The sequence below is a fragment of the Corvus cornix genome, chromosome 7, assembly GCF_000738735.6.
Source record: "Corvus cornix cornix isolate S_Up_H32 chromosome 7, ASM73873v5, whole genome shotgun sequence".
NCBI classification, from domain to species: Eukaryota; Metazoa; Chordata; class Aves; order Passeriformes; family Corvidae; genus Corvus; species Corvus cornix.
Genome location: NC_046337.1, coordinates 28,695,248 through 28,718,658, shown reverse-complemented (window position 1 = coordinate 28,718,658; position 23,411 = coordinate 28,695,248). Strand labels below are relative to the sequence as shown.

Below are 23,411 nucleotides of genomic sequence, written 5' to 3'. Positions count from 1 at the left end.
CAGCAGCACTCATGGAAGTTGCAAAACACACAGAGGAGGTTTAGTAATAAGGGTTAGAGGAGAGGGTGACAAGGTAGGATTGGGGTTTTGTTTGTATTTCTGGCTTTGCAGTTTGTTTTTCACCTGCACTGGAGAACATGGGTTTTTACTTATTTCTGTTTTTCAACAAGTTAATAGAAACATGCTGCAGGACAGCTTATCTGAGAAACACCATACCCTGAGGTGGTAAATAAAAGCTGCTTCATTTAATCTCTGTCATCCAAATTGGTTGTGTGCTTATTTAATAACGAGTGGTTTTGCTAATGGCAAGGACGTTGGGATAATTAAAAAGGATCAATTTTCTGAAGAGGATGTTGTTGTAGGCTTATATAATTGAACTGTTGTTTCTGTCCAGAAATCTTCTCACTTCTTAATGCATTCAGCAGCTTGAACTAAAACTGCTTCATTTACACTGAGTGTAAAATTCTAGTTGCATTTAAATGCGTGGGAAGGGGTTCCTCCCGTAGTTGAAGGCACATTGCTGGCAATGTACCCAGGCTCGTTTTCTACTGCATACAGCCCAGACACAATTCAAATTCAGGACGTAAAAATACTAGTCTTAGTTCAAGATTCCCAGTCAAGACTATACCTGGTACAAAAAAAAAAAAAAAAAAAAAAAAAAAAAAAAAAAAAAAAAAAAAAAAAAGCCAACCCAAACTATTTTATGGAAATAGATTTTGCAGTCTTACCTTTTAACAATTTATGTGTAACACATATTATACAAAATATGAAATGTGTGTTGAGTTGTATTTAAACAGTAGGTCTCCGATCGCAGTGTAACTGTAAAACACGGATTCCTTGAGGGAGCCTGTATCTGAAAGGTGAATCACGAGAGAGCGTTAAGTAGTAAGTTCTTTGTTTCAGCTTGTGCTCGAACGGCGCTCTGTGATTGCTGCTGACCGTAACCCTGCGCACGCACCGAGCAAAAGCGGGGCGCGCACCAGCGACTCCTCACGCGGAGCCCCCGGGTCAGGCGCTCTGCGGGACACGGGGCGGGACACGGGGGGGGACACGGGGGGGACACGGGGGGGGGGGGGGACACGGGCCGGACACGGGGCGGCGGGACACGGGGCGGGACACGGGCGGGACACGGGGGGGGGACACGGGGGGGGACACGGGGCCGGACACGGGGCGGGGGGACACGGGGCGGGGGGACACGGGGCGGGGGGACACGGGGCGGGGGGGGACACGGGGCCGAACACGGGGCCGACACCGCAGCCGCTCCCGCCGCTCGGTGGGGGCGCCCCCGCGCAGAAGGCCAATTATGGCCGCGCGCGGGGCTCGCGCGCTGCCGGGCCAATCAGGCAGAGCGCCGCGGCCGCGCGCGCTGTCCCGTGACCGCGCGCCCCCGCAGCCGGGGCGGGCCGGCCCCGCGCCAGGGCCACAGGCGGCGAGCGGCGCGGGCGGGATGTGGCGCAGCGGGATGTGGCGGAGCGGCATGTGGCGGAGCGGGATGTGGCGGAGCGGGATGTGGCGGAGCGGGATGTGGCGGAGCGGGATGTGGCGCAGCGGCGCGGCGCTGGGCAGGGCGCTGGCCCGAGGGGCCGCCGCCAGGTACGCGGGGCGAGGCGCGGTGACCGCGAGCGTGACAGAGACGGGCCGGTTTCCTGGTTAGAAACTCGCCTCTTCTTTGCCCAAGCCAGTGGTAGAGTTGTGATCTGTCAAAAGAATTAAAAACTGAGGAAGCGCCCGGTTATTTTCCCTTCATGTAACGCAACACGTTCCTTCTCACCTGAGCATTTGTAAGGCTGGCTGCACCAGCTTGAGAAAAACAATATGCTTTGGGGAAGAGTTAACCTTAGAACTGAAAAAAAAAAGAGCAAGCAGATGAGAGAGAGAGCGATTTGAAAATCAGTATAAAAGAAAAGGTTCACCTGTTACCACTGTTAGGGCAGTGCTGCTGTGTTTCTTTACCAAACTCTTTCGTCCTCGTAAAAACTGTCAAAAAGTGGAATAGAGATTAGTTCATGATGTCAAATTTCAGGCAGTCATTTGACAAAACTGTTAACTGTGCAGTGGTATAACGTAACACTGGACCACGTTTTTTACTATATATCCTTTGTGGGATAATCTTAGGGTTCTGTTTGCAATATTAAATTCATTCAGTCCTGGTAAATAAAATTGATGTTTTCAAGAGCAGTTTATTAGAGTCTCCGGGGCAAAATCAATTGCTGGGAAGGTGTTTGGTATAATGAAACCCATTAAGTAACTGCTTGCAAACTAAGTTTAAAAATGTTTCTCATGGAAGCTGCAAGGATCTTAGCAGCTGTTTTTAGGCAAGCACAAGCTGGATCAAACCCAGTGCTGTGTTACTTGTAAGCCTTGGAGCTGGGGATGCTTCACTCCTGCAGCTGTCCCCGAAGTGCACTCTGTACCTGCTGCCAGCCCGGCAGAACCTCACTGTGCTCAGTAGCAAGCTTCAAGGGCTCAGGTGGTAAATTAGTCTCGTGTGCTTAATCAGACTGAAATGCTAATGAGGACACTTGATGGTACACTCATTTTTTTGGGATACGAACAGCTGTTGGAAAAGAATTTGAATGGGATCAACTCACAGACCATAAAATCAGGTATCACTAACCTGATGAAAGTGTCAGTTGGGGTACAATAAATATAATTGCCCTGGCATGCTCCTGGCACTAATTTCAGTCTTTACACTGAGGAGTTAAGAGAGACGTTTTTTCAAAAATGGTAATCTTCAGGCTTAGAAAATTCTGCTGTTATTTTAAAAAAATAATCACTGAATATAGATCACTTACACGTGCATGTCATACACCAGAAATGCTTCCTTTTCAGGTCATGGGAGTTGGCTGGTACTGTGACCCGTCCTCAAGTGCTTAGGGAGAAAGCAGTGAGTGGCAGGAGTGAGTGGAGATGGTTCTGTCACAGGCAGAGGATAAGTACAGAGGTGGCAGGTGTGTCTGAATTCTAGCATGGACTTGGCTTTTCTTCAGTGGCCCAGGTCAGGTTCACAAAAATGTCTGACAGTCCATGGAAACCAAGGGATTTCATAAAGAGATCTGCTTTCCTGAACTGGGACCTAGCCCAGCACATTCTCACAGCATCTGTTCTTCAGATAAAATTGGGAGTATCACCATACTTGTTAGCATTATAACCTCTTAACCTTGCCTTCCTCGAATGGCACTGCATTTGTGAAAAGGACAATGTCTTTCAGCAGCTGAGAGTTTATTTGTTGGGATTGTTTTTCAGTCTTGTGGCTGAAACAGGTTTAGATAAAACTGCATGAAACAATACTGGCACAGCATTACAGTAAAAAACAAACCGAGAGACAAACCCTGGTGACTGGTTTGGACTGTGTCCTGTACATAGCCCCAGATAAAGGAATTTAAGTCAGCTCTGCAGAATGAGATCCAAACATTTGAACACCTTCTGTGAATCTGGTTGAGGCAGCTACAATGGTACTGGCACCCTTCCAGCATTCCTGTCAAAGCTTTTCCTTAACAGTCTTGAACAGTCTGTCTGGAAAAAAACAGATTTTGTCCACATCCCTTGAGATACTGTTACAAATATTTGCAGAGACGTCTAAAGGCTTTTAAAGTGGACTTATACTTTCTCCATTTTGACACAATACTTCTGTCCCATCTTAGTTTCTTTTCAACTGCAATGATTACAATGTGTTGTCAGTCATCATGCTTCATATCCCAGTTCCACAGTTGTTTTTTAAAAAGTTTGTACAGATTGTTTCTAACCAGTTGCTAATGATGATTATTTTCCTCTAAACTCAATATCAATTTATTCTTTACCTGTCTCCTAATACAGTGACCATATGAGCTGATGTACTCAGTCATGGGTAACTACTGTATTTCTTCAGAATTCTAAATTACGTTGATTTTTAAAGAACATATTGTTAATTTTAATGAATTCAATTTAATTCAAAATTGGTAACTAATTTGCTGACTGATTTGGTGCTTGGTAAACAAAGAAAAAAGGCATCTACCTGTTCATTTTGTTTAAAAAAAACAACAAAACAACCAACCAAACTCCAAAGAAGCCTAGTTCTAAGTAGAAGAGATTGGCTCCATTTTTACCCATGCGAATCCAGAAGTATACTCATGATTGTATAATTGGAGGAAGATCAGTAAAAGACCTGGGTTACTCTTTAGCTTATGTTTGTAGAGTCACTGAAGGCAAATGGTGGCATTTTTACTTTCCTGGTGCCAAAATACAGAGCTTTTGAGGCAGCATTTTGCATTTTGACTGACTTGATCTGAGCAAAATCAATAATTTAGCAGAGCTGTTAAACACAATGAATATTTGTTAGATTTTAGTGTAGATGTTCACAGAGAACCCTGAGGCCCAATCTTAGAATTGCTAGTACTTTGAAAGGTAATTTGTTAAGTTTTACTTATAAAAACACTGTGTCCAAGGTTCTGGTGATATTTTCTGAAGGAAGTGTTGAAAGCTGGGTAAACAAAGCACCTTCTGAAAGGACTTTCAAAATGAAATTGTCCTTTTAAGAGAAGAGTGGCAGCAGAGGGATTATAGCAGAGTTCAGCTTTCTGTCTCCAAGTGAAACCTTCTCTACTTTGTGTATTCCAAAAGGGTAAAGTATTGCAAACTATGCCTTGATGTTGCTATTAATAAAGCCTGTTCTGCAAAGTAAGTGCATGTGAGACTTGAACGTGAACTCAAGCTGCCATGAAGCCAGTGGTTAATGAGGCCCTTTGTAGTTCATGCTGCCAGTTACTTTTGTCATGACTGGGGGCTATTTTTAGTTTCTCTGAAGTGAAAAAAAAAGGTGCCCCTTGTGTTTTTGGCAGTTTGTGTATTGTTACGAGCCTTCATTTTTCCATCTGGCTGATGTTTTCTGTAATGTTTTACAAGAGACTGTCTTACCTGAATGCACTGTTATTTATTTTGCTGATATGAAGCACATCTAAAAGCATTTCCCCTGTTTCAGGCACTTGGTTTCTTGTGGTATTCTGATGACCAGAACCTCTCCTTTGCAAGTACCTGTAATGAGCCATACTTTTTCAAGAAATTTCTTCAATGTTGCTGCACCACTAATAAATAAAAGAAAAGAATATTCTGAAAGAAGAATTATAGGGTTGGTATAAAACTGTGGAAAGAGACTTTAAATGCTTATTGATTTTGTATTTACTGTACTTAATCCAAAACACTAGTAGTTCAAAAGATTGAGTATCCCTGAAGACCCATGTTGCTGTGACTTTGCCCAGCTGGAGCTTAGAAAGGAGTTTGTAGAGATCAGGTTCACCAGTCTGAAACTGAGTATAAAAAGAGTTCCTACCCAAAGCCCTTGGCCCATAGCAACAAACAGCAGAAATAACTGTTCTATTCCATAATGAAACAAAACCAACCTTGAAATGGAGTAATACACTGTAATTTCACCTAGTAAAATATGAATAAACCAACAGGTGTGAAAACTCTGTTCCATTCTCTCCCAAATACATGCTAATGTTTGCACTTACATTATGTTATACTTATCAAGATTTTCTTCTTTCTTTTAAGGAAGGAGTGGAATCAGTTATGTGATGAAGAAACTTAGATACAGAAAAAGATTTTGAAAACTTTTTTGCCTTAGAGCTAGTGGGAAAATCCCAGTTCATTTAATGATACTGGGATCTGCCCCCAGTCTCTGGTCCACAACAGTATGAACTGTTTATTAGCATATTTTTTGACTATACTTAACATTCCTTTTTGTGATACTTCTTGAACTGTAACAGATCTTGCCTAGTCACTTAAAAAGGGCCTTTGTCCAATAGCCCTCACTGCTGAGTACTGTTGAACATATGCTTCATTTTAAAGGAAATTAAGCACATGCTTAATCCCATCTGTTTCAGAGTCAGAATGAAACATTAAAAACCACAGCTATCTAATACTTTGCCACGTTACAGCAGAATCAACTAAAATGTTGCCTTAATATTGTTTCATCTGATTTCAAGATCCTGCTTGAGCAGGGGTGTTGGACAAGATGAGGTCCAGAGGTCCCTTCCAACCTCAACCATTCTGTGATGCTGGAAGGTTTTTCCATTGCATCTGGTTTTTAATTAACTTTTTTCACTTGGCCTAAATTACGGAAGGTAGTGCTCCTCTGTTTAAACCTTATGAAATATAGTACTTGAGTTTTGGTACACCTTGTCTTGGGAGCCATGAAGTGTGGATTTTTATTTTTTTTGTGTGGAATGTCCACGATCTGCTTAAGTGAAGACACAGCTTGCTGCAAAAAAAATGTTTCCATTTGAAATGTATGCATATTTACCTGATATTGCAGAAAGTAGCAGGCACTAGGTTCATTGTTCACTAATGGTACTGCTGGATGGTATGGGATATTTTGCTTCTTTATGCAAAAGCAATTACCAGCAATTACTTTTCTTTCCTCTTAATTATCAAAGCTGCATTTTCAATTTCCAAAATCAGGGGCAGTGACTGTGTCCACCTTTGAACTGTCTATGCCATGTACACCATCTTTGAAACTTTTTAAATACTGAATTTGAAGTTAAAATACTTTGTAACTGTAATGTACGTGTGTCTGTTTCCAGGTATTCCATGCAGGAAATGTATGAAGTTGTTGCCGTTGTGGAGAATTACAAACTCTTTGTTCCCTGGTGTAAAAAGTCAGACATACTCTCGAAGCGCTCTGGGTACTGCAAAGCACAGCTAGAAATAGGATTCCCTCCTGTAGTAGAGAGATACACATCAATTGTAACCCTAGTGAGACCACATTTAGTTAAGGTAATTGCATTTTTTTTTGTTCCTAACCATAATTTTCCTTAACTTTTGTTTGTTGAAATTTGAATATTCTGGGAACATCTTGCTTCAAAACAAAATCGATGCTGGAAGTTCTTTGTGTGGCTCAAAACTTGTGTTGCATTTCTTTAAAGACTTTAGATAAACTGGGGAGAATTTGAATGTGTTTTAAAATATAACCTGCCATGTGAGGGAGGAAAGGGAATTGCTTTTTAATTTGCCTTTGCTGGAGAAGCTGGCAGCTATTAAATGAAGATATAACTTTTTTTGCTTTTTTTTAAATAATTTTGTCCAAGCCTCTCTAAATGCAAAATTAGTACTCAGTTAAAAGTTATCTGACAACTCTAGCTTCTGATGCCTTAACAAAGTTGCTATCTGTCATTACTTTTCTTCTCAAAATTTTAACTAGTTAATATGAAAAGCCTTAAGTGTAGGATGTGCTGAAGAGATTGTTATTCAGTATATTGATGAGAAGACAGAAGTGTGGATTAAAAGTCAATTTTTTTACAATTAATTTGTTCAGAAGAGAAGCAGTTGTATTTCTCCTTTCAGCTTTTCAAGAGCCATAATTAAGAGAAAAGTAGAAAAGTGTCAAGGAAGACATTTTAAATGATGCCTTATTTGTTTGCCTTATATGTTCAAATCTGTTTTAGTAAAGAATGGCTCAGGACAGATTCCTTATAGCAAAACTGCCTCTCCCCTGGCAGATCCTGATTGGTTTGGAATAATTACTGGAAATTATAGCAGTTGATTGCTGTTCAATATAATTGTTTGAAAATTCTATTTCACTATTCTTTTCTAGGCTTCCTAATAAGAGACACTTAACAGAAAATGAGTTTCTGAAGTACAGGGGAGTTGTAAATTGGAAAAGGGATATGCAAAGTGCCTTTATTCAATATCCTTATTGATTCTGGAAAGAAAAAAGATTTTTCTCCCTTTATTAAAAAAAGTCGAGTAGCTATAATGGAAAATCTGTGCTTTACATGCTGAGAGCTTTCCTTTTCTACTGTTCCCTGACAAGACAGGTCTTTTTCTTTCATATAGCTATCAGATTGGCTTACCACCTCTTTTTCCCACTTAATTCACTCAAAATAAGCATTCTTGTCTCAGAAAAAAACCCTACAAAAGTGGTGAGGAAAACCATTTCTTCAGATTTCCTCCCCCGAGACTCATTAGCCTTTTCTCTGCTGCAGTTACTTTTCCTAGAGGTTTACATTATGTCCACAGAACTGCAGGAACATTTCTAGCTTGGACTATTTCACTCTCCTCTCGAGTAACTCCAGGCAAAGGCATCTTGCACAGTGGTCAGGCACAAAATGGGAATGGGTTTGTTGCTTAAAATTTTTCCTTTGTCTGGGGCTTAAACAATGGAAAAATCAGATTGTTAACAGCAGTTTTTGCTGAGGGGGAAAGCATGGAGTGAGTTTGCTGCTTTTAAGACTGGGAGGAAGGGGGACACAGCGGCAGTTTTCCTATTTTTCCTGCCATTTTGACAGCAGTAGGAAAGAGCAGGCCCAACTCTTTGTGTTTAATCTTCCTTCTACTCTTTCCCTTTCTGATGTAGAAGTAGCAAGGCCATGCATTTTCTCATTCCTGGAAAGAAAAATGTAGGTGTTTTTGTGTTGGTGATTAGTCTTTGAGATGAGTCACCTTACCACAGCTTTTCAGCCCAAGCAACACCTATTCCCTGGGGGCACTCTGTTGGAGCAGAGCTGCTTGGGGTAACAATAAGAACTTGTTAAAAAAAAAAAACCCAGTTACAGAAATGTTCTCTACAAATTCCAAGCCAGCTGAGGTTGTGTATTTGCATGTTCTATGCATCATGCCACAGATCTGTTCTGTGACACTCAACACACAAATGTTTCCTCTCCCTTGAAAGGACTTCAGTTATTTTGCCATAATTGACACTGTGCATACAGGAGCTCACGCTGCCTGTGCTGTAAGAACAGCTTTAACTATGCCATGACCATCACTATTTAGCAAAATGCAAACACAAGTTCAGTAATACCTGTTTGTCACATTTGTAAAAGCCTAATTGTAGCTTGATTTTTTTAAATTTTATTTTAGGCATCATGCACAGATGGAAAACTCTTTAATCACTTGGAAACAGTGTGGCGTTTGAGCCCAGGTATCCCTGGTTATCCAAGGACGTGTACATTGGATTTTTCAGTAAGTATGGTAATTAAAACTACCACGTGCTAGGAGCAGCACATAGAAACACTTATCTTCAACTGAGGAGGCTTTTTAAAATGCCTGTACTATTTCTTTAAGCACATATACACAGAAAACAAGTTAGTTTTAGTTAATTCTGTCCAAAAAATATTTTGCAAACTTTACTGCTGGAAACCACTTTGGTGTCCTTTAGAGACAGCAACCTTCTGTGAGGTGCCCAGGTATCACGAAACAGTCTAGGACAGGCACCTCTCACCCTACAGTTCTAAACACACTGAAGTTTTTTGACAGTCAAATACAGGAGAAATGCTAAATATGCTTTGCTATTTCCTTTAATTACTCTACAACTTAAATGTTCTTGGTACCAGAAAATTGATGTTCTGCCATCTGTCCTGTTTGGGGGGCAGTTTGGTCAGTTTAATTTCATGTCTTCCAATTTTATTCGTTCATGTATTTTAAACCTTACTCCTTCTTTCTTTAATAGAATTGTAATAGATTTTTCTGTCTCTCTATTCCATGATGGGATACCACTGCAGCCCAAAACTATTGCTCTTTAAATCCAGTACCTGATTTAGCCTGATCTCACTCCCAGACAGGTTGTTTTCCATTCGAGTTACTGCTTTTCCATGTTGTGTGTTTTGTCTGCCATCACATTTTTTTTCTTGCGTTTTACAACAAAGTGTAGGTGTTGCATTGAGCTGGGGGTTGTAACAGGCTGCAAAGGTACACAGAGATGGGCTAATCCTGCTGCCATCTACTGGAATACTCTACTTGGAAAATTATCCTCAGTAAATAAAAGAAAGCTTGTGGAGTATTTTTAAACTAGCACATTAACCTCCTTGGGTTATTAACTTCCAGCTTATTGCTGTATTGCACTTCATCCAGTTCAACAGTAAAAATTAATCTACAGGCACTCAAAGAACCACATTTTTAAATTGTTTGCATGTTATTTGTATTTCGTTAGGCAAGTAAGTGTCAGGTCTTTCTACTAATATATAAGCTGTCTTTTAACCCAAGCCATAAATCAGTTAAAAAACTTGAATTAAAGAACTATTTAAACCCTACAATCTAAGTACAAGCTCGGTGAGAAAACAACACCACACCTCCCCAAACTAAAGCCACATTTTGACATTTCAGGTCAAGAACTTCAGTTAAAGGGAATCAAAACTGAACCGGATATGGACATTTTCATTTTCTTGGGGGAACAGTACCAACACATCTTACTGCTTACCCTGTTGTGAGGCAGCAGAAGCCAGTGCAGTCAGCTGAGCTTAACCCCTGCCAGTGACTGCCCTGCTGGCAGGCACATGCAGGCAAGGATGATAAGAATTTCACAACAAACTCCTCAAAACAGGCCCTGCAATTACAGATATTCAAGAGAAAACTTTGATTTCAAGAATGCTTGTTTGCTTTAGAAAATGTTATTTGAGTCTCAGGCTATGCTGGTTCCCACAAGCTGCTGTATCCTGTTGTGCCAGCCTGATTCCAGGAGACATCCACAAACAGCAGGGAACTTTCCTAGTTTGGTTTCAGCTCTGAAATGATTTGGTTCATTGACTGAAGCACACCACCATTTTTACCACCTGCAACCTTCATTAATGTATACCATACCTCAAGATTTACATAATTGCTGAGCAGGATGCCACACTCATTATCCCCGCTCTGCAGAACCCTGCATGCCCTAAATGACAGCTCTCAGACTTGCAAGAGGCACATTAATTTTACTGATGCTTGAGGTCAAGCAAATGTAAATGAAGCTACACTTGGCTTATGGGCCAAGCTGTTTAATTACTCCTGTGCTACTGCTTTGCAGTTAACATGCATTGCTCATAAAGAATTGAGGAGAAGCTGTATTTGCTCCTTGTGGCATCAAATATACTGATTTCTCTGGAATGACAAAAATTACTTAAATCCCAATCCATTTCATTGATTGCCCCTGTCAGGTTAGGAGTGGGAGCTGTTCAGGTGGGAGATCTGACACACAAACCAAATTTGTAGTTTTAGTCATTACGCTGCTTGTTTGAACCTACCATAACTACTGCCAGTAATAAGGAAAGACTGATTTAAAATATTGGCATTTAATAGGTAACTATTTCAAGCCGCTTTTAAGTTTCTTGGGCATGCTCCAGCTTACCTGTTAGTCTGCTGTCTTGGCATGCAGGACTTTCTTCAGACAACTTTTGTCCCCCAAAGTGAATTCTGTGTACAAAATAACAGCGTTTGTCAGTAGTTTTTCATTATCCCAAGCCTGTTTTGTCATGCATCATTTATTAAAGACAGTTTAGGCAAATGTAAATGACTACTTCAGAGAACTGAATGAAAGGATTCTTCTAATGGAAAAGCCCAGGGGTACAGTCCTCAGACCAAGGAATATGGGTTTTCTTCTCAGCCACATTCAGCTATTCCTCGGTTTTAACTGTTCTCCTACAACTTACCTGCAGCCTTCACTGGACATTCTTTAATAGAGTTGTCTATTTGTAACAGCATTTTACAACTGAATATATATAGGAAAAATAATTATATTTTATGTCCTTAAACAGATTTCTTTTGAATTTCGTTCACTTCTACACTCAAAACTTGCTACACTATTTTTTGATGAAGTTGTAAAGCAGATGGTTGCTGCCTTTGAAAGAAGAGCATCCAAACTCCACGGCCCAGAAACCAGCATCCCTCGGGAGCTGATGCTGCACGAAGTTCATCAGACGTAAGGGGGAACTGTAACAACCTCAGCTATAAACTTGTTTGTACAAAGTGCCGTGCTCCGCCTTTGGGGCATCTGTTTCTTATCTGAGCTGTGGGTGTGATCGTACACTGCACCAAACACACGTGCTCAGCCAGACCTATAGAGAATGTTCCAAAGCTGCAATCAAGTGCAGCTTAAAGCCTTATCAGTAACAGACACCTGGCAGCTCCTGTAAGCCAGGCTATCTCAGGCTGCCGTTTAATGCCAAACGGCTCCTGCAATCATGGCCCAAGCTCTGCTTTAGCCAAGCTCATGGGGGTTTTCAGCACTGTAACACATTAACTCAACTTTGTGGGAATGTAACTGCACAGCATCAACTCAGCCAGCTCTGGCTAAGCAGAGACCAACTGACGCACTGGCTTCCCAGAGAATGGCACAGTTTGGCAACCATTGAGGAGTAGCTCCTTTAATTCAAATGAATGGCAAAGGTAAGTCAGGAGTCTCCAGCTGCTCCTGGAGCGACCAGCAGCGGCTCTAGAACTCCTCCCATTTTCAGGGATGAAACACAAGGGGTATGCATAAGGAGTACTGTGATTTGAGTGCAGCAGTCTCAGCCATAGCCAGTGCCTCCCAGTGGACCTGTCTGGAATGTGTGGTACATTTGGCAGGCTGAACTTGCCTCTTGCCACTGCTCCCGTTACACATTGCACTTTAATTACTTCCACCTCATCTAATGCAAACAGTACACTTTAAAACAAGTGTTACCTCTTTGAGAACCAGGTACTAGTGCTGTCCTCCCTGGAAGCAGGGAACAAGAGGCCTTGCACTTCCTGCAGACAAGCACAGCCAAGGCCCGCTGTCCTTATAAATCATACAAGAGAGCACTAAACCTTATTCTTTGAGGTTTTTCAGTACCATACGCCCACTGTGATAATGCCCATCTTGATTAAATACACATTCAGTACTTCTATTCTGGAAATATTCTCCTCCCAGTCTCTGAAGAAACCAAGTGAATAGGTTTGAGCAGATTCTAAATCCTTACATAATGCAAGGCAGCATAACCATATTTCCTTACTTAAATTTGGTGAAGCTTCAGGGGAGGTGCCAAAGCTGGTCCTTCCTCTGCAGTGTATGTAATCCATATGGTTACTACAGAACAGCATATTAATATAGAAAGGTATGTTTCAGAATAAAGACAGCCCTGAAACAGTTTCAAACCATTTTACTTAAAATTAGAATGTCACACATCCCATCTGTGGAAGGATAGTTATTAAGGGCAGGAAGCTGGGGAAAGCAACAGCTGGATTAAGGTCATTTTTACAGAACTGAGAAGTTGTAAAGCAGTTTTGATTGTTGAGGCAATCAGAGATAAACATACACAAGTTTGGGAACACCATTAGTCGGCAGGTGGGAAAGCAGAAGACTCTACACAATGTTACTGGCTGTATCAGGTCAAAGAACACGGGAAGGGGCATAGCAACACTTCTATTGCAAAGTAACTAAATGCTGCACCCCTTACCAAAAAGGAGCAAGGAAAGAATGGAAGGCTCAAGGTGAGGAGGTAACCACATACTACACCTGAGCAAAGGAACTATTTAAAAACCCCAGAACCCTTTCTTAGCAAAGACTTACCTGTGTGATACCCTCAGGGCACTTCCCTTCCCCCGGGACCGTGAAAGGTACACTGGGCCTGTTCCAGCACGTGATACAACCAGGTAAGAAAGGGCAAAATAAAGTCAGTGCACGTGCCTTGTTTTCAGAGCATTGTTTAATATTTCAAAGAACTGTAGTGCAGTTCAGCTTAGAGATTTCTTACCAAAATTAAAGCACTTACATTTCTGAGAAACATTCTAGACAAAGGAATGTTTCTCGGAGTGAAATGCCCTGTCATTTTTTCAAGCATAAGTGTCAATTTCTACTAAATCTTAGAAGCAGCAGCAGGCTGTCCAGGCTCTCCCGTAACTATGGCTTTGTGTGCAGATGAAGAAGGTGATACATTTTGTAACTTTTGAGCAGTTTATTACATAAAGGTCACATAACTCTATTTGCCTACTTTGTACACAATTGTCTAGTCTCACGCACAGTGGCTTCCAAGTTCTTCCTAGTACTGGCAAGCACCAAGAAATTCTGAAATAGAATATCAAGTGCCTTAATTTAAGTTCAAATCAGGACCTTGGTAGATGGATCTTGCACCCAGTTATCAGGAATGTACAAATGTCTTTATTCAAAAAATACAAAATAAATTATCTGTAGGCATGGACAATGACTGTAAACAATTACACGTGTGTTAAATGAAATCCGGTAACTGATGGTTACAGTGATTCTTTTCAACACCAGCCTCACTTCAGTCACTATCCATCCTCTCACACTGATAGCTCAAGTTTTTGAAGTCAGAACTGTTCAGTCTTCAACAGCACAGCTCATGATGCATCCCTATCCCAGGAATTAGAACATGCCACCTCCCATTCCTCCGCCCATCCCACCCATTCCTCCCATTGCCGGCTCCTTTTCTTCTTTAGGAACTTCAGTCACCACTGCTTCTGCTGTTGACAGGAGAGACGCAACACCTGCGGCGTCCATCAGAGCAGTTCTCACAACCTAAAAATAGGCAAGAAACAACTTAAAATCTGCTGACCATCACAGGAGGTGGGAGGAAGCAAAGCTGAGAATTAAGACCTTTAGGTTACCTTCGTTGGGTCTATGATTCCTTTTTCTACCATATTTACAAAGTCCCCAAGCATTGCATCGTAGCCAACTTCTGATGGGCTCTGCAGGATTTTTTCAACTATCAATGATCCTTCGACACCGGCATTCTTTGCAATAGTCATTGCTGGGATTCTCAGTGTTCTCTTGATTATTTCAATGCCTGCAAGAAACAGGATGGTTGGAGCTCCGTGTGCATACACTGCTCCCACTGCCAAGGAATGCCCTTTGTGCTGGAGATCAATACAGAGCAAGAGCATAAGCTATTTTTATCAGTTCCAGGAGGAAAGGGTCTCTGCTACTTGACACTCACCAACAAATGAAACCTCTGCAGGATATTCATGCACATTTTAGTTTTACTTCCACAGAAAGTAGTAAGGAGTATTATTACTCTTTATGTGTAACATGACACAGAACCTTCTTCCATCTGATTTTCCACACAGTCTCTTGAGGATTATTGGATTGTGTCTGTCTGCAACAACTTTAAGAGCCAGCTCCCAACTCTAAGCATTCGCCAGTCTTTGCTGGGATACTGCTGCTTTACTGCTGCTGGGTCTTTCACAGTCCAGTCAGTGATGCAGTGAAAAAGCTCCTTCCCACCCAAAAGCAGAGACCACCACACAAAAGAAATGGGAGGTTCCTGAGATCAAGTAACTAAAAACGCACTGAAAGCCACCTGCATGTCATCTGATAAAGCCTTGGGACATGAGAAAGTCTGCTTTTATCACTTCAACACACATCTTCAAGTCATCTGCTTACCAATTTTCTGATCCTCGTTGGCTGGAGTTAAGGCATCCAAGGCCGGGATGCAGCGCAGCAGTGCACAGCCACCACCTGGGACGATGCCTTCCTCCACGGCCGCACGGGTGGCGTTCAGGGCGTCGGTGACCCGGTCCTTCTTCTCGTTCACTTCAACGTCGCTCGTGCCACCCACCTGCGAGCAGCAAGACACACATCAAGGCCCGCACCAGGAGCCCAGGTGGGACAGCACTGCTGCCACCAAATTAAGTAGCCAATGCCTAAGAAGTGCCAGAAAGCCAACCCACCCTCTCCCATACTGGCAGTCTTCTTCTGTACCTCAGCACTCAAGAAGCCTAAGCCCAGCTTTAGCTCATCAAGTTCTTAATACCTTCAATACTGCTACTCCATCAGAGAGTTTGGCCAACCGCTCATTCAGTTTCTCTTTTTCATATTCACTGGTGGTAACCTCTAGCTGTTCGATTATTTCTTGAATGCGTTTTTCAATCTGAGCCTTTTCACCCTTCCCCTTAAGGAGCATGGTGTCATCTTTTGTCACAATGACCTCTCCAACTTTACCAAAGTCATGAGGCTGAATATCTTCCACATTTAGGTTCAAACCCTCTTCTCCAAACACCTGAAAGAAATTATGTGAAAAGTTGGAATTCACAGGTTTCCCATACATCAGTTTTTTTATCTACAGACACACAAACACATACAGCAGGCTAATGGTGCAAAATAACCACCTTACTGCAGTTCCACCCTCTGGGTGAAGAATGTCTTCCTGATACCCAACCTAAACCTCCCCTGACAGTTTCATGGTGTTTCCTTGGGTCCTGTCACGGTCATCTCCTTGTATTTTTGAGAAGTTACAGATACTGACACTTCACTGACTTTAGAACAGTTTGCTGGTTTGTTACTCTGTGCTGCCCTTAGCTTAAACATGAAGTTTTACTTCAACAGCCTGCTCTGGGTCCCAATATCATGCTATGATTTTGAAGTGCATATTAAAAAAGGGCAGCATAAAGGGACATCAATCAGTGCATTAATTATATGCAAAGTTTAGTACTAAGAAAACTCATTCAGTCCATTCCAAACATTTTAAATAATTATATTTGACACATCTGGGTCCAGGCAATTGTGAAACAATCAGTTTTATAAAGGCAGCAATTGCCTTGGAGTTCCTCCTTCCCCTTAACCTAAATCCTGCAAGGAAATCACATGTGACTTCAGTCAGTTACAAGGACGTATCACTCATGGTTGGCCAGGACTGCATTACACAGCAATTATCAGTGTCTGCATTTTAAAAAAACAGGAAGATTCAAACATCAGTTACTGTTGCATTTTTGAAAGAACAGAGCACAGCCTGCAATCCAGCAAATACAAGCCAGGAACCTAAAAATGCACATTATTTTCCTCCTTAAAAAGCATTAACATTCCTTGGACCAAAAAGCCACTTAAAACATAGTAACTTACAGCACCACCAGTAGCAATTGCCATGTCCTTAAGTTGGTTTTTCCTGTTGTCACCAAAACCTGGGGCTTTTACAGCAACAACCTGAAGGCCAACCTTTAGTCTAAAGAGAAAAATTCAGAGAATGAGTCTAATTACTAAGCCAAATTATTTCAGTACAGCTCTAACAGGCAAGCAAACAGAGACCATCACGAGCTGAGGTGGTTTTGCTCAAAAAGGTAGGTAGGACACAGCTGAGGTTCTGTCTGAGTTGATGCAAAGTATAGTGACATTAAAAGCTGCTGTTTCTTTGGCACAGATAGGAAACAAACAGCCTTACACCAAAGAAAAATCAAACGTGCTTTTGTATGTATTCCTTTAAAAGGACGGAAATTAAAAAAAGCAGTATTTGTAGAAAAGAATGGATTTTAAGCCTCACCTGTTCAAGACTAGAGTGCTGAGGGCTTCTCCATCAACATCTTCAGCAATGATGACCAAAGGTTTGCGGTTGGCATTGGCAATTTCAAGAGCTGGAACTATGGACTGTACACTAGAAATTTTCTTTTCACTGATTAAAACATAAGCGTCCTGGAATTCACATTTCTGCCCTGCAGAAACAACATGCATTATCTGAACAATTCCATTACACAAGCATATCAAGCATTCTTTTAACTTAAGCAGCTGCTTTGGAGCAACGGTTGCACTTTTCAACTGCATTAAAAAGAGACAACTTGTTTTCTCCAAGACTCCACACTCAATTCTACATTGTTCTGCTGTGTTGCAAGGCCAGCCTAATGTTCACATGAACACTGTCCACACTTAGCACAGAAAGAAAAAGAACCCCCAAAACTCCAAGCTTTTACCAAGTTCAAGTTTTCTGATGGGGAAGGACCCCCCCCCCACTCTATTTGCTGTGATACACAGCATAAGGGACTGTAAAGCCTTTAACAGGTGCCATTATTTGGAACTGACAAGAGCCACTGGGAGGTGTTTGACATGGCTTATTGTTAACTCACCTTTAGTTGTATTAATAAAATACGGAGAGATGTAGCCTCTGTCGAATTTCATACCCTCAATGATTTCCAATTCATCGTTTAGAGTTTTTCCATCCTGTTTAGATGCAAGAAAGTCTGCATTAAAAATTCCCCCATTTGCTACCAAAAGCACAAGTACAGTTTTACATATTAGCACAACAGACTGAAAGGCTCTGCATCCCACATCAGTTTCATGTGCTTCTTTTCGAAATAGAAGGAATGTAAGAGGGAACAGTGATCAAACTCTGATCTAAATGAGCTGGGGAGGAGTTATGGTAGGAATTATGGAATGTGAGCTGCAGCATCACATGTGGCAAAAGCCAGCCCTAACAGGAGAAGAGACAGTCGCTTGGCACTTTGAATGTCGGCCAGTTCTTACCTTGACAGTGATCACGCCTTTTCGTCCAACTTTCTTCATTGCATCAGAGATTATATTGCCAATTTCCTGATCTCCATTTGCTGATATTGTGGCAACCTGAAAGAGTAAGACATTTAATCTCATTTCCCAACACAAGGCGTTCCCTCACGATAAAAAAATCGGAATAACCACTTGCAATTCTCACATTTCTGACAAGGCAGGGCAGCCGACTGCAGCACACTCACAGCAGGAGCCAGGACTCTGTTAGAAGGGCTCAGGCTCTTGGGCAGCTGCAGCACAGGGCCGGATTCCCTGCACTGGGCTCACACCCAGGCCATCTCCAGGCACAGGGACAAATAACCCAAGAAGACCAACACACCTGAACCTCCCACAGCAGATCCTCCACACCCTCAGTACTCTGCCATCACCTCCATCCACAACAGAGCTTTGCTCCCATCAATTCTTCCCAAGGACACAAATTTATGTTTTACGACCACATTTTAGAATGAAACTTGAAAGATTAAAAAATCTGCCCATTTCTGAACTAGCTTCTAGCAGTGCAACTGAAGACAAAATACTTCTGGTGTATAAAGAAAAATACCCAGTGTTAGATGTACACAACCTAACTCCATTAAACCTGACCTCACCAAACTTTTTCTGAATAACAGCTACCTAAACTGGAGTTACATTTTACTGTGGTTTTTTTAACCTGTGCAATTTCTTCTGGAGTTGTAACAGGTTTTGACAGCTTCTTCAGTTCAGCTATGATGGCATCCACTGCCAGCATCACCCCTAAAGATGAACAGAGCACTTGTGAGTGAACAAAACAAGGTACAGAGCACAGAAAACACAAACCAAGCACCCACCCACCACAACAAAAAGGTTTCCTTTCTAACAAAAGTCCACACTGCAAAAACTCATTGTTTGCACATTCAAAACCAAACAGTTCTTGTTCCATACTGTCATTTGGATATGTAGTGATAGGTTTTTTTGAAATTGGTGTGAGATATTGCCATGATTGAAATTTGTCAGATTTGTTTATATGGCTATTATATTAATTAAATGCAGAAATGGCATTAACTGGAGTTCACTTACAACAAATTAAGTAAGTTAGCTGCATGGAAAACAGCAAAATGATTAGAAAAATTAATGATTGTTCAGAGTCCACAATGTAAGAAAAACAATTGTGTTCTCTAAACATTGCTTCAGGTAAACCTTTATTGGTGGCTCTTCATATAGAAAACAACTCAAAGTTAGGATATAGAAATTGATAGACAATGATCAAATCTTAAAAACAACAGAAAAAAAAAAAAGTTACCCCTCCTGATTTCTACTGGATTAGCTCCTTTGCTGATCTTCTCAAAGCCTTCCTTGGCAATAGCTCGTGCAAGGACTGTTGCAGTGGTGGTACCATCTCCTGCTTCTTCGTTGGTATTATTGGCAACATCTTGAACTAACTTGGCTCCAATGTTTTTGTATTTGTCTTTCAAGTCAATTGCCTTTGCTACTGTCACACCATCTTTTGTCACTTTGGGACTTCCCCAGCTTTGTTCAATAATAACTGTTCTTCCCTAGGGGGACAAAGAACAAATTTTAAATCAAAGCCAACCCACAGCACGTTACTCTCACGAGCTCAACTAAAAATGAAGATCCTTTTGAAGGGCCACAGCTGAACACCTTACACAGGGCTTTCAGCTGGGACTTCTCAAGCACACACATTATAACCAACCTTCTCCAAAACTGGAAAAATGGCTCAAAAGCTTTGTGCTTTCGCAGAATGAGGCTACATTCCTCAGCTATAATGCTTAATACCACAGTCTGCAACTAAGTCAGACTAGCCTTAGAGAGAAAATTGAAAAGATTCCCTCTAATGCTAGTGCTTTACCCCAAAATTATAGTAGAGCAACACAAAGAACTAAATTTCCAAAATTTCCATCAGATCACAATAAAAATTCTTTGTGATTGGAAAAAAAAGTAACACAAAGCTCAATTTGTTGCATGTGCTGGAAGAAAAAAAAAAAGCAGACTTGCAAACCTCATTAGTGATTAGCAAAGAGAACTGAAAATACATCAAATTTGTGTTAATGTTTTATAATAATTTCTCAAACACTGCAAGTTACTGAGCTTTTCTCATCTTAGTTCGCACTTGGATCCAACTGAAAAGCTGGACTATTCTATCTGACAGACACAGCTAACATGGGAAACTGTGAACCATGCCTGGAACACAAGGTAAATGCACAAGAAGATTGTTGCTCATAGATGAATTCAATAGCCTGAATAGCTGCCCCAAACAATCACGTTCCCGTTTGAGCTGGAGGCAGCAGAAATGCATGGAGCCACCTCTGGTCTAATGCTGCCCTGAAACTCCTCTACTATCCTGACAGCTGGAGCTGCTGGAAGAGGGAAGGGAGAGCAACTACCCCACCTCAGCACCATCTCTCCCAGCTGGCCCTGCACAAGGCCCCTCACCTGGATCTGCCAGGTCCTGCTCAGAGCTGACCCCGCTGGCTCCCGCCAGAGCTCTCCCAGCCCAGGGTGTGATCACGTGCCAGGCGAGCCAGGCAAGGATTCCCATGCAGCACCCAGCACACTGTGCCCTGTGCCCCTCCCCTGCTCAGAGCCCACACACATCTGCCTCAGACTGAACCAGCTCTGGCTGCCTGCCAGGCACGAGGCCACGCTGCTCCTGAAGCACCACCACCCCAAGAACCACAAGGAAAGGTTAAGCTTCAGTTACTCAGGCTGAACCTGGGGAAGAGCTTACAGAAATCTACCTCTGTGCCACAGACCAGTTATTCCAAAATAATGCATTCCCTACTACTATCTTATTTCACCTGTACTTCTAAATATAGAACGATTCAAGAATAAGAAAACTCCTCTCTGGAGGAACATGGTACCAGTACGTTCTTTGTATAGTGTCTCCTAGTTTGCTTAATTTTGGTTTGTATTTCGATATGGTTTTATTCCAAATGTTTGGTTTGCGGCTCTGAGAAGAGGGGTGCAACAAGATCTTCCTATAACAAATCAGAGGAAGGACTTGCTCTCAGCAAAAACATCTGTGTTCCTGAAGAAGGGAACACCACCAGTAACTGCACAGGAATTTGGAATGGTCATGCCTATTGAGAAGCTGAGCTCCACATAAACTAGTTCTGTTCAACGTGCTGGAGCACTACCAAAAGATTGTGCGAGACTGCAAACCGGGCTCCTTAACATGTAGAACAATGCCAAAGGGAAATTTGTTCACCAGAGTGATGTTTCTTAAAAATGCCAGAAGCAGAATCAGGCACTGCAGTACAACCCCTCCATTTTTACAAATACGTGGAGAACAGTATAACAAACAAAAATCCCCTAAGGTTACATGAAGTTGCATCAGCGACTGCCCTTTAGCCAGTGCATTAGAACCATGCTTAGGCATTCACAAAGTAGTCCAAAAAAACAAGAGTTAAATTAACTAACTACACTTAAACTTTGTTCCTTTATGGAAGTAGCCACAGCTTGCTGACATAATTGTTCCTTAACCTTCATCTGCTCAGCTTATGGCATTTTTGCCTTTGAATAAAACAGATAGAGCACTAAAAACGTGCAGGAAATACATAAGTTAATGTTACAGATGCCAAGCAGCCCTCAGAAGTACAACCATGTACATACTATTACAGGGAACAGATATTCATATCAGCCCCAAGAAAATCAGTGTCTCTTCCTCAAAAAGAGGAATCTCAATTCAAGCTCCACTGCACGTTGCATGACTATGCAGAATACCACAGCTGGTTTTCCAAGAGACATGGATCTCCCTTACAAGACAGAATATAGTGTAACACAAGTGAATCCCACTACCATGGAATTTTACTTAGGCTGGTAATATTTACCAGCCAATTGAAAACTCAACATTACACTTTGGATGTCTTTTACCTTGTTAATACGTTAAAAAAAAAAAAAATTAACAAAAAATCCCACCATAAGAAACCCACGCCAACCCACCCACATGCTAATTAACCTACCCCATGACAGAGACAGTTACACTATCTACTACACTGTTACAGGTTATCAGCTGAGCTGGTAACACATTATGCACCTCTCCTTAACCTTCAAACGGTTCAAACAAATATACTGTACCTTTCACAGGATCCAAGTAATTTTACTTTGTTACTATGAAAAGCACATGCACTACTATCACACTTCTGGTGACAAACATGAGACTTCATCTGCTTGCAATAGCCTGTCCGTGCCCCTACCCCTTTGCGTTACAGTTCTGCAAACACAATCGTGCAGTTTCACCGAGAGAAACCCAACAACTGTTCTGTTATTTTCAGCCAGGTCTGTGCTAACATAAAAGGCCGTATCTTCCGTTACCTTTGGCCCCATGGTGACAGCTACAGCATCTGCTAAAAGATCTACTCCTTGCAGCATCAGAGCTCTCGCGTCTGCTCCGAACTTCACATCTTTTGCATAGGCTCGTGTTAGATGGGGGGCGAGTGCTCTGGACACTGGTCTTATCTGACGGAGTACTGTAGGTAAACGGAGCATGTCTAAAATATTAAAACAAACGCAGACAAAAAGAAAAGTATTATGGCTTTGCACAGCTACTTCTACAGGAAAAGGGGAGAAACAGATTCAGGAAGTAAAGCAAGCATGATGAATCGTTAATTTTTCGACTGGCTGAAATCGAGATACACAAGGAACTCCAAGTACCGGGGCTGGGTATCTCCGAACCTCACGCCGAGATCCGCGCGGCAGCAGCTCCTCCCTGCGCGGCCTCCAGCAGCTCCGAGCTCCTCCCGCCGAGCCTTCCCCAGGAGCGGGGCAGGACACGGCGAGGGCACCGCGGAGCGCCCGGGGCTCCATGTGCTCAGCGCGGGGGCCGCGCCCGCCGCGGCTGCAGCAGGGAGGCCGTGCCGAGACGAGCGCAGGCAAGGCTCCCGCATCCCCCTACACCATCAAGGGCAGAGAGGAGAGAGGCAGGGCCGTGGCCGCCACCCCGGGCCCGCCGGGGCTCCCAAGCCGGGCCGGGCCCCGCGGCCACATGGCCGCTGCACCAGGACACGCGCAGCAAGGTCAGTGCCGCCCGCCCCTCGCCGCCACCCCCCGCCAGGCCCGCCGCGCCGCCGCCACCCGCAGGAAGGTGTGGGCCCCGCTCCCGCCACCCGGGCGCAACGCCTGCATCACGGCCGCCCCCCGCTCCCGCCGCTCGGGCCCAGCCGCTCCCGGCGCGGGGCCCTCGCGGTAACCGCGGCCGCCGGGGTAGGGCCGCCATACCCTCCCCAGGCCGGGAAGAGGGACGCGGGTCCGGCGCCCTGGCCACATTCCCGCTCACCTGCGGCAGCGCGGGAGCAGCACCGCGGCTCTGCGGACTCGCGGGGCACGTCTGGCGCGGCGGCGGCGGGCGGCGCTCGGCACTCACCGCCTCGGCCCCGCCCCCGCGCCGCCGCCGGCCCATGTGCGGCTCCGGCCTCCCGGCCCCGGAACCAGCATGGCCTCCGCGCCCGCCCACAGCCCGCCTGCAGCACTG

At 43.1% G+C, this 23,411-nt stretch overlaps 2 protein-coding genes and 2 long non-coding RNA genes across 6 annotated transcripts; 2 read left to right on the top strand and 2 right to left on the bottom strand.

Annotated features, from left to right (window-relative positions):
- Positions 1-1,409: 1,409 nt before the first annotated feature.
- Positions 1,410-13,664, top strand: COQ10B (coenzyme Q10B). 3 transcript variants are annotated; one of them, XM_039554675.1, is made up of 5 exons: positions 1,410-1,593; positions 4,958-5,104; positions 6,558-6,750; positions 8,833-8,934; positions 10,075-11,132. In XM_039554675.1, the coding sequence occupies exons 1-5, from the start codon at positions 1,448-1,450 to the stop codon at positions 10,090-10,092; spliced, it is 606 nt and encodes a 201-aa protein (XP_039410609.1). In that variant the 5' UTR covers positions 1,410-1,447; the 3' UTR covers positions 10,093-11,132. The 3 variants fall into 3 exon arrangements, with proteins under 3 accessions (XP_039410609.1, XP_039410607.1, XP_039410608.1); XM_039554673.1 differs by lacking the exon at positions 10,075-11,132 and adding an exon at positions 11,478-13,664 and having other exon boundaries at positions 1,417-1,593; XM_039554674.1 differs by lacking the exons at positions 4,958-5,104; positions 10,075-11,132 and adding an exon at positions 11,478-13,664 and having other exon boundaries at positions 1,421-1,593.
- Positions 9,353-11,389, bottom strand: LOC120410263. Its single transcript, XR_005602282.1, has 2 exons — positions 11,072-11,389; positions 9,353-10,294 (listed from the first exon to the last, which is right to left on the bottom strand). It is a non-coding gene; the product is annotated as an uncharacterized LOC120410263 (long non-coding RNA).
- HSPD1 (heat shock protein family D (Hsp60) member 1) lies at positions 13,370-23,324 on the bottom strand. Its single transcript, XM_039554671.1, has 12 exons — positions 23,217-23,324; positions 22,256-22,431; positions 19,224-19,476; positions 18,615-18,697; positions 17,927-18,022; positions 17,530-17,623; positions 16,953-17,121; positions 16,538-16,637; positions 15,453-15,698; positions 15,083-15,257; positions 14,308-14,486; positions 13,370-14,218 (listed from the first exon to the last, which is right to left on the bottom strand). The coding sequence occupies exons 2-12, from the start codon at positions 22,427-22,429 to the stop codon at positions 14,066-14,068; spliced, it is 1,722 nt and encodes a 573-aa protein (XP_039410605.1). The 5' UTR covers positions 22,430-22,431; positions 23,217-23,324; the 3' UTR covers positions 13,370-14,065.
- On the top strand, positions 19,470-20,807 carry LOC120410264. Its single transcript, XR_005602283.1, has 2 exons — positions 19,470-20,134; positions 20,290-20,807. It is a non-coding gene; the product is annotated as an uncharacterized LOC120410264 (long non-coding RNA).
- Positions 23,325-23,411: the final 87 nt, after the last annotated feature.

Coding starts and splice junctions, on each gene's coding strand:
- COQ10B (XM_039554673.1), top strand. CDS start 1,448: ATGTGGCGCAGCGGGATGTGGCGGAGCGGCATGTGGCGGAGCGGGATG. Junction 5,105..6,557: donor TCTGAAAGAAGAATTATAGG/GTTGGTATAAAA, acceptor GTCTGTTTCCAG/GTATTCCATGCAGGAAATGT. Junction 8,935..11,477: donor CGTGTACATTGGATTTTTCA/GTAAGTATGGTA, acceptor GTCCTTAAACAG/ATTTCTTTTGAATTTCGTTC.
- HSPD1 (XM_039554671.1), bottom strand. CDS start 22,429: ATGCTCCGTTTACCTACAGTACTCCGTCAGATAAGACCAGTGTCCAGA. Junction 17,122..17,529: donor TTTTATTAATACAACTAAAG/GTGAGTTAACAA, acceptor TTGTTTCTGCAG/GGCAGAAATGTGAATTCCAG. Junction 14,487..15,082: donor CAACGAGGATCAGAAAATTG/GTAAGCAGATGA, acceptor TGTTTCTTGCAG/GCATTGAAATAATCAAGAGA.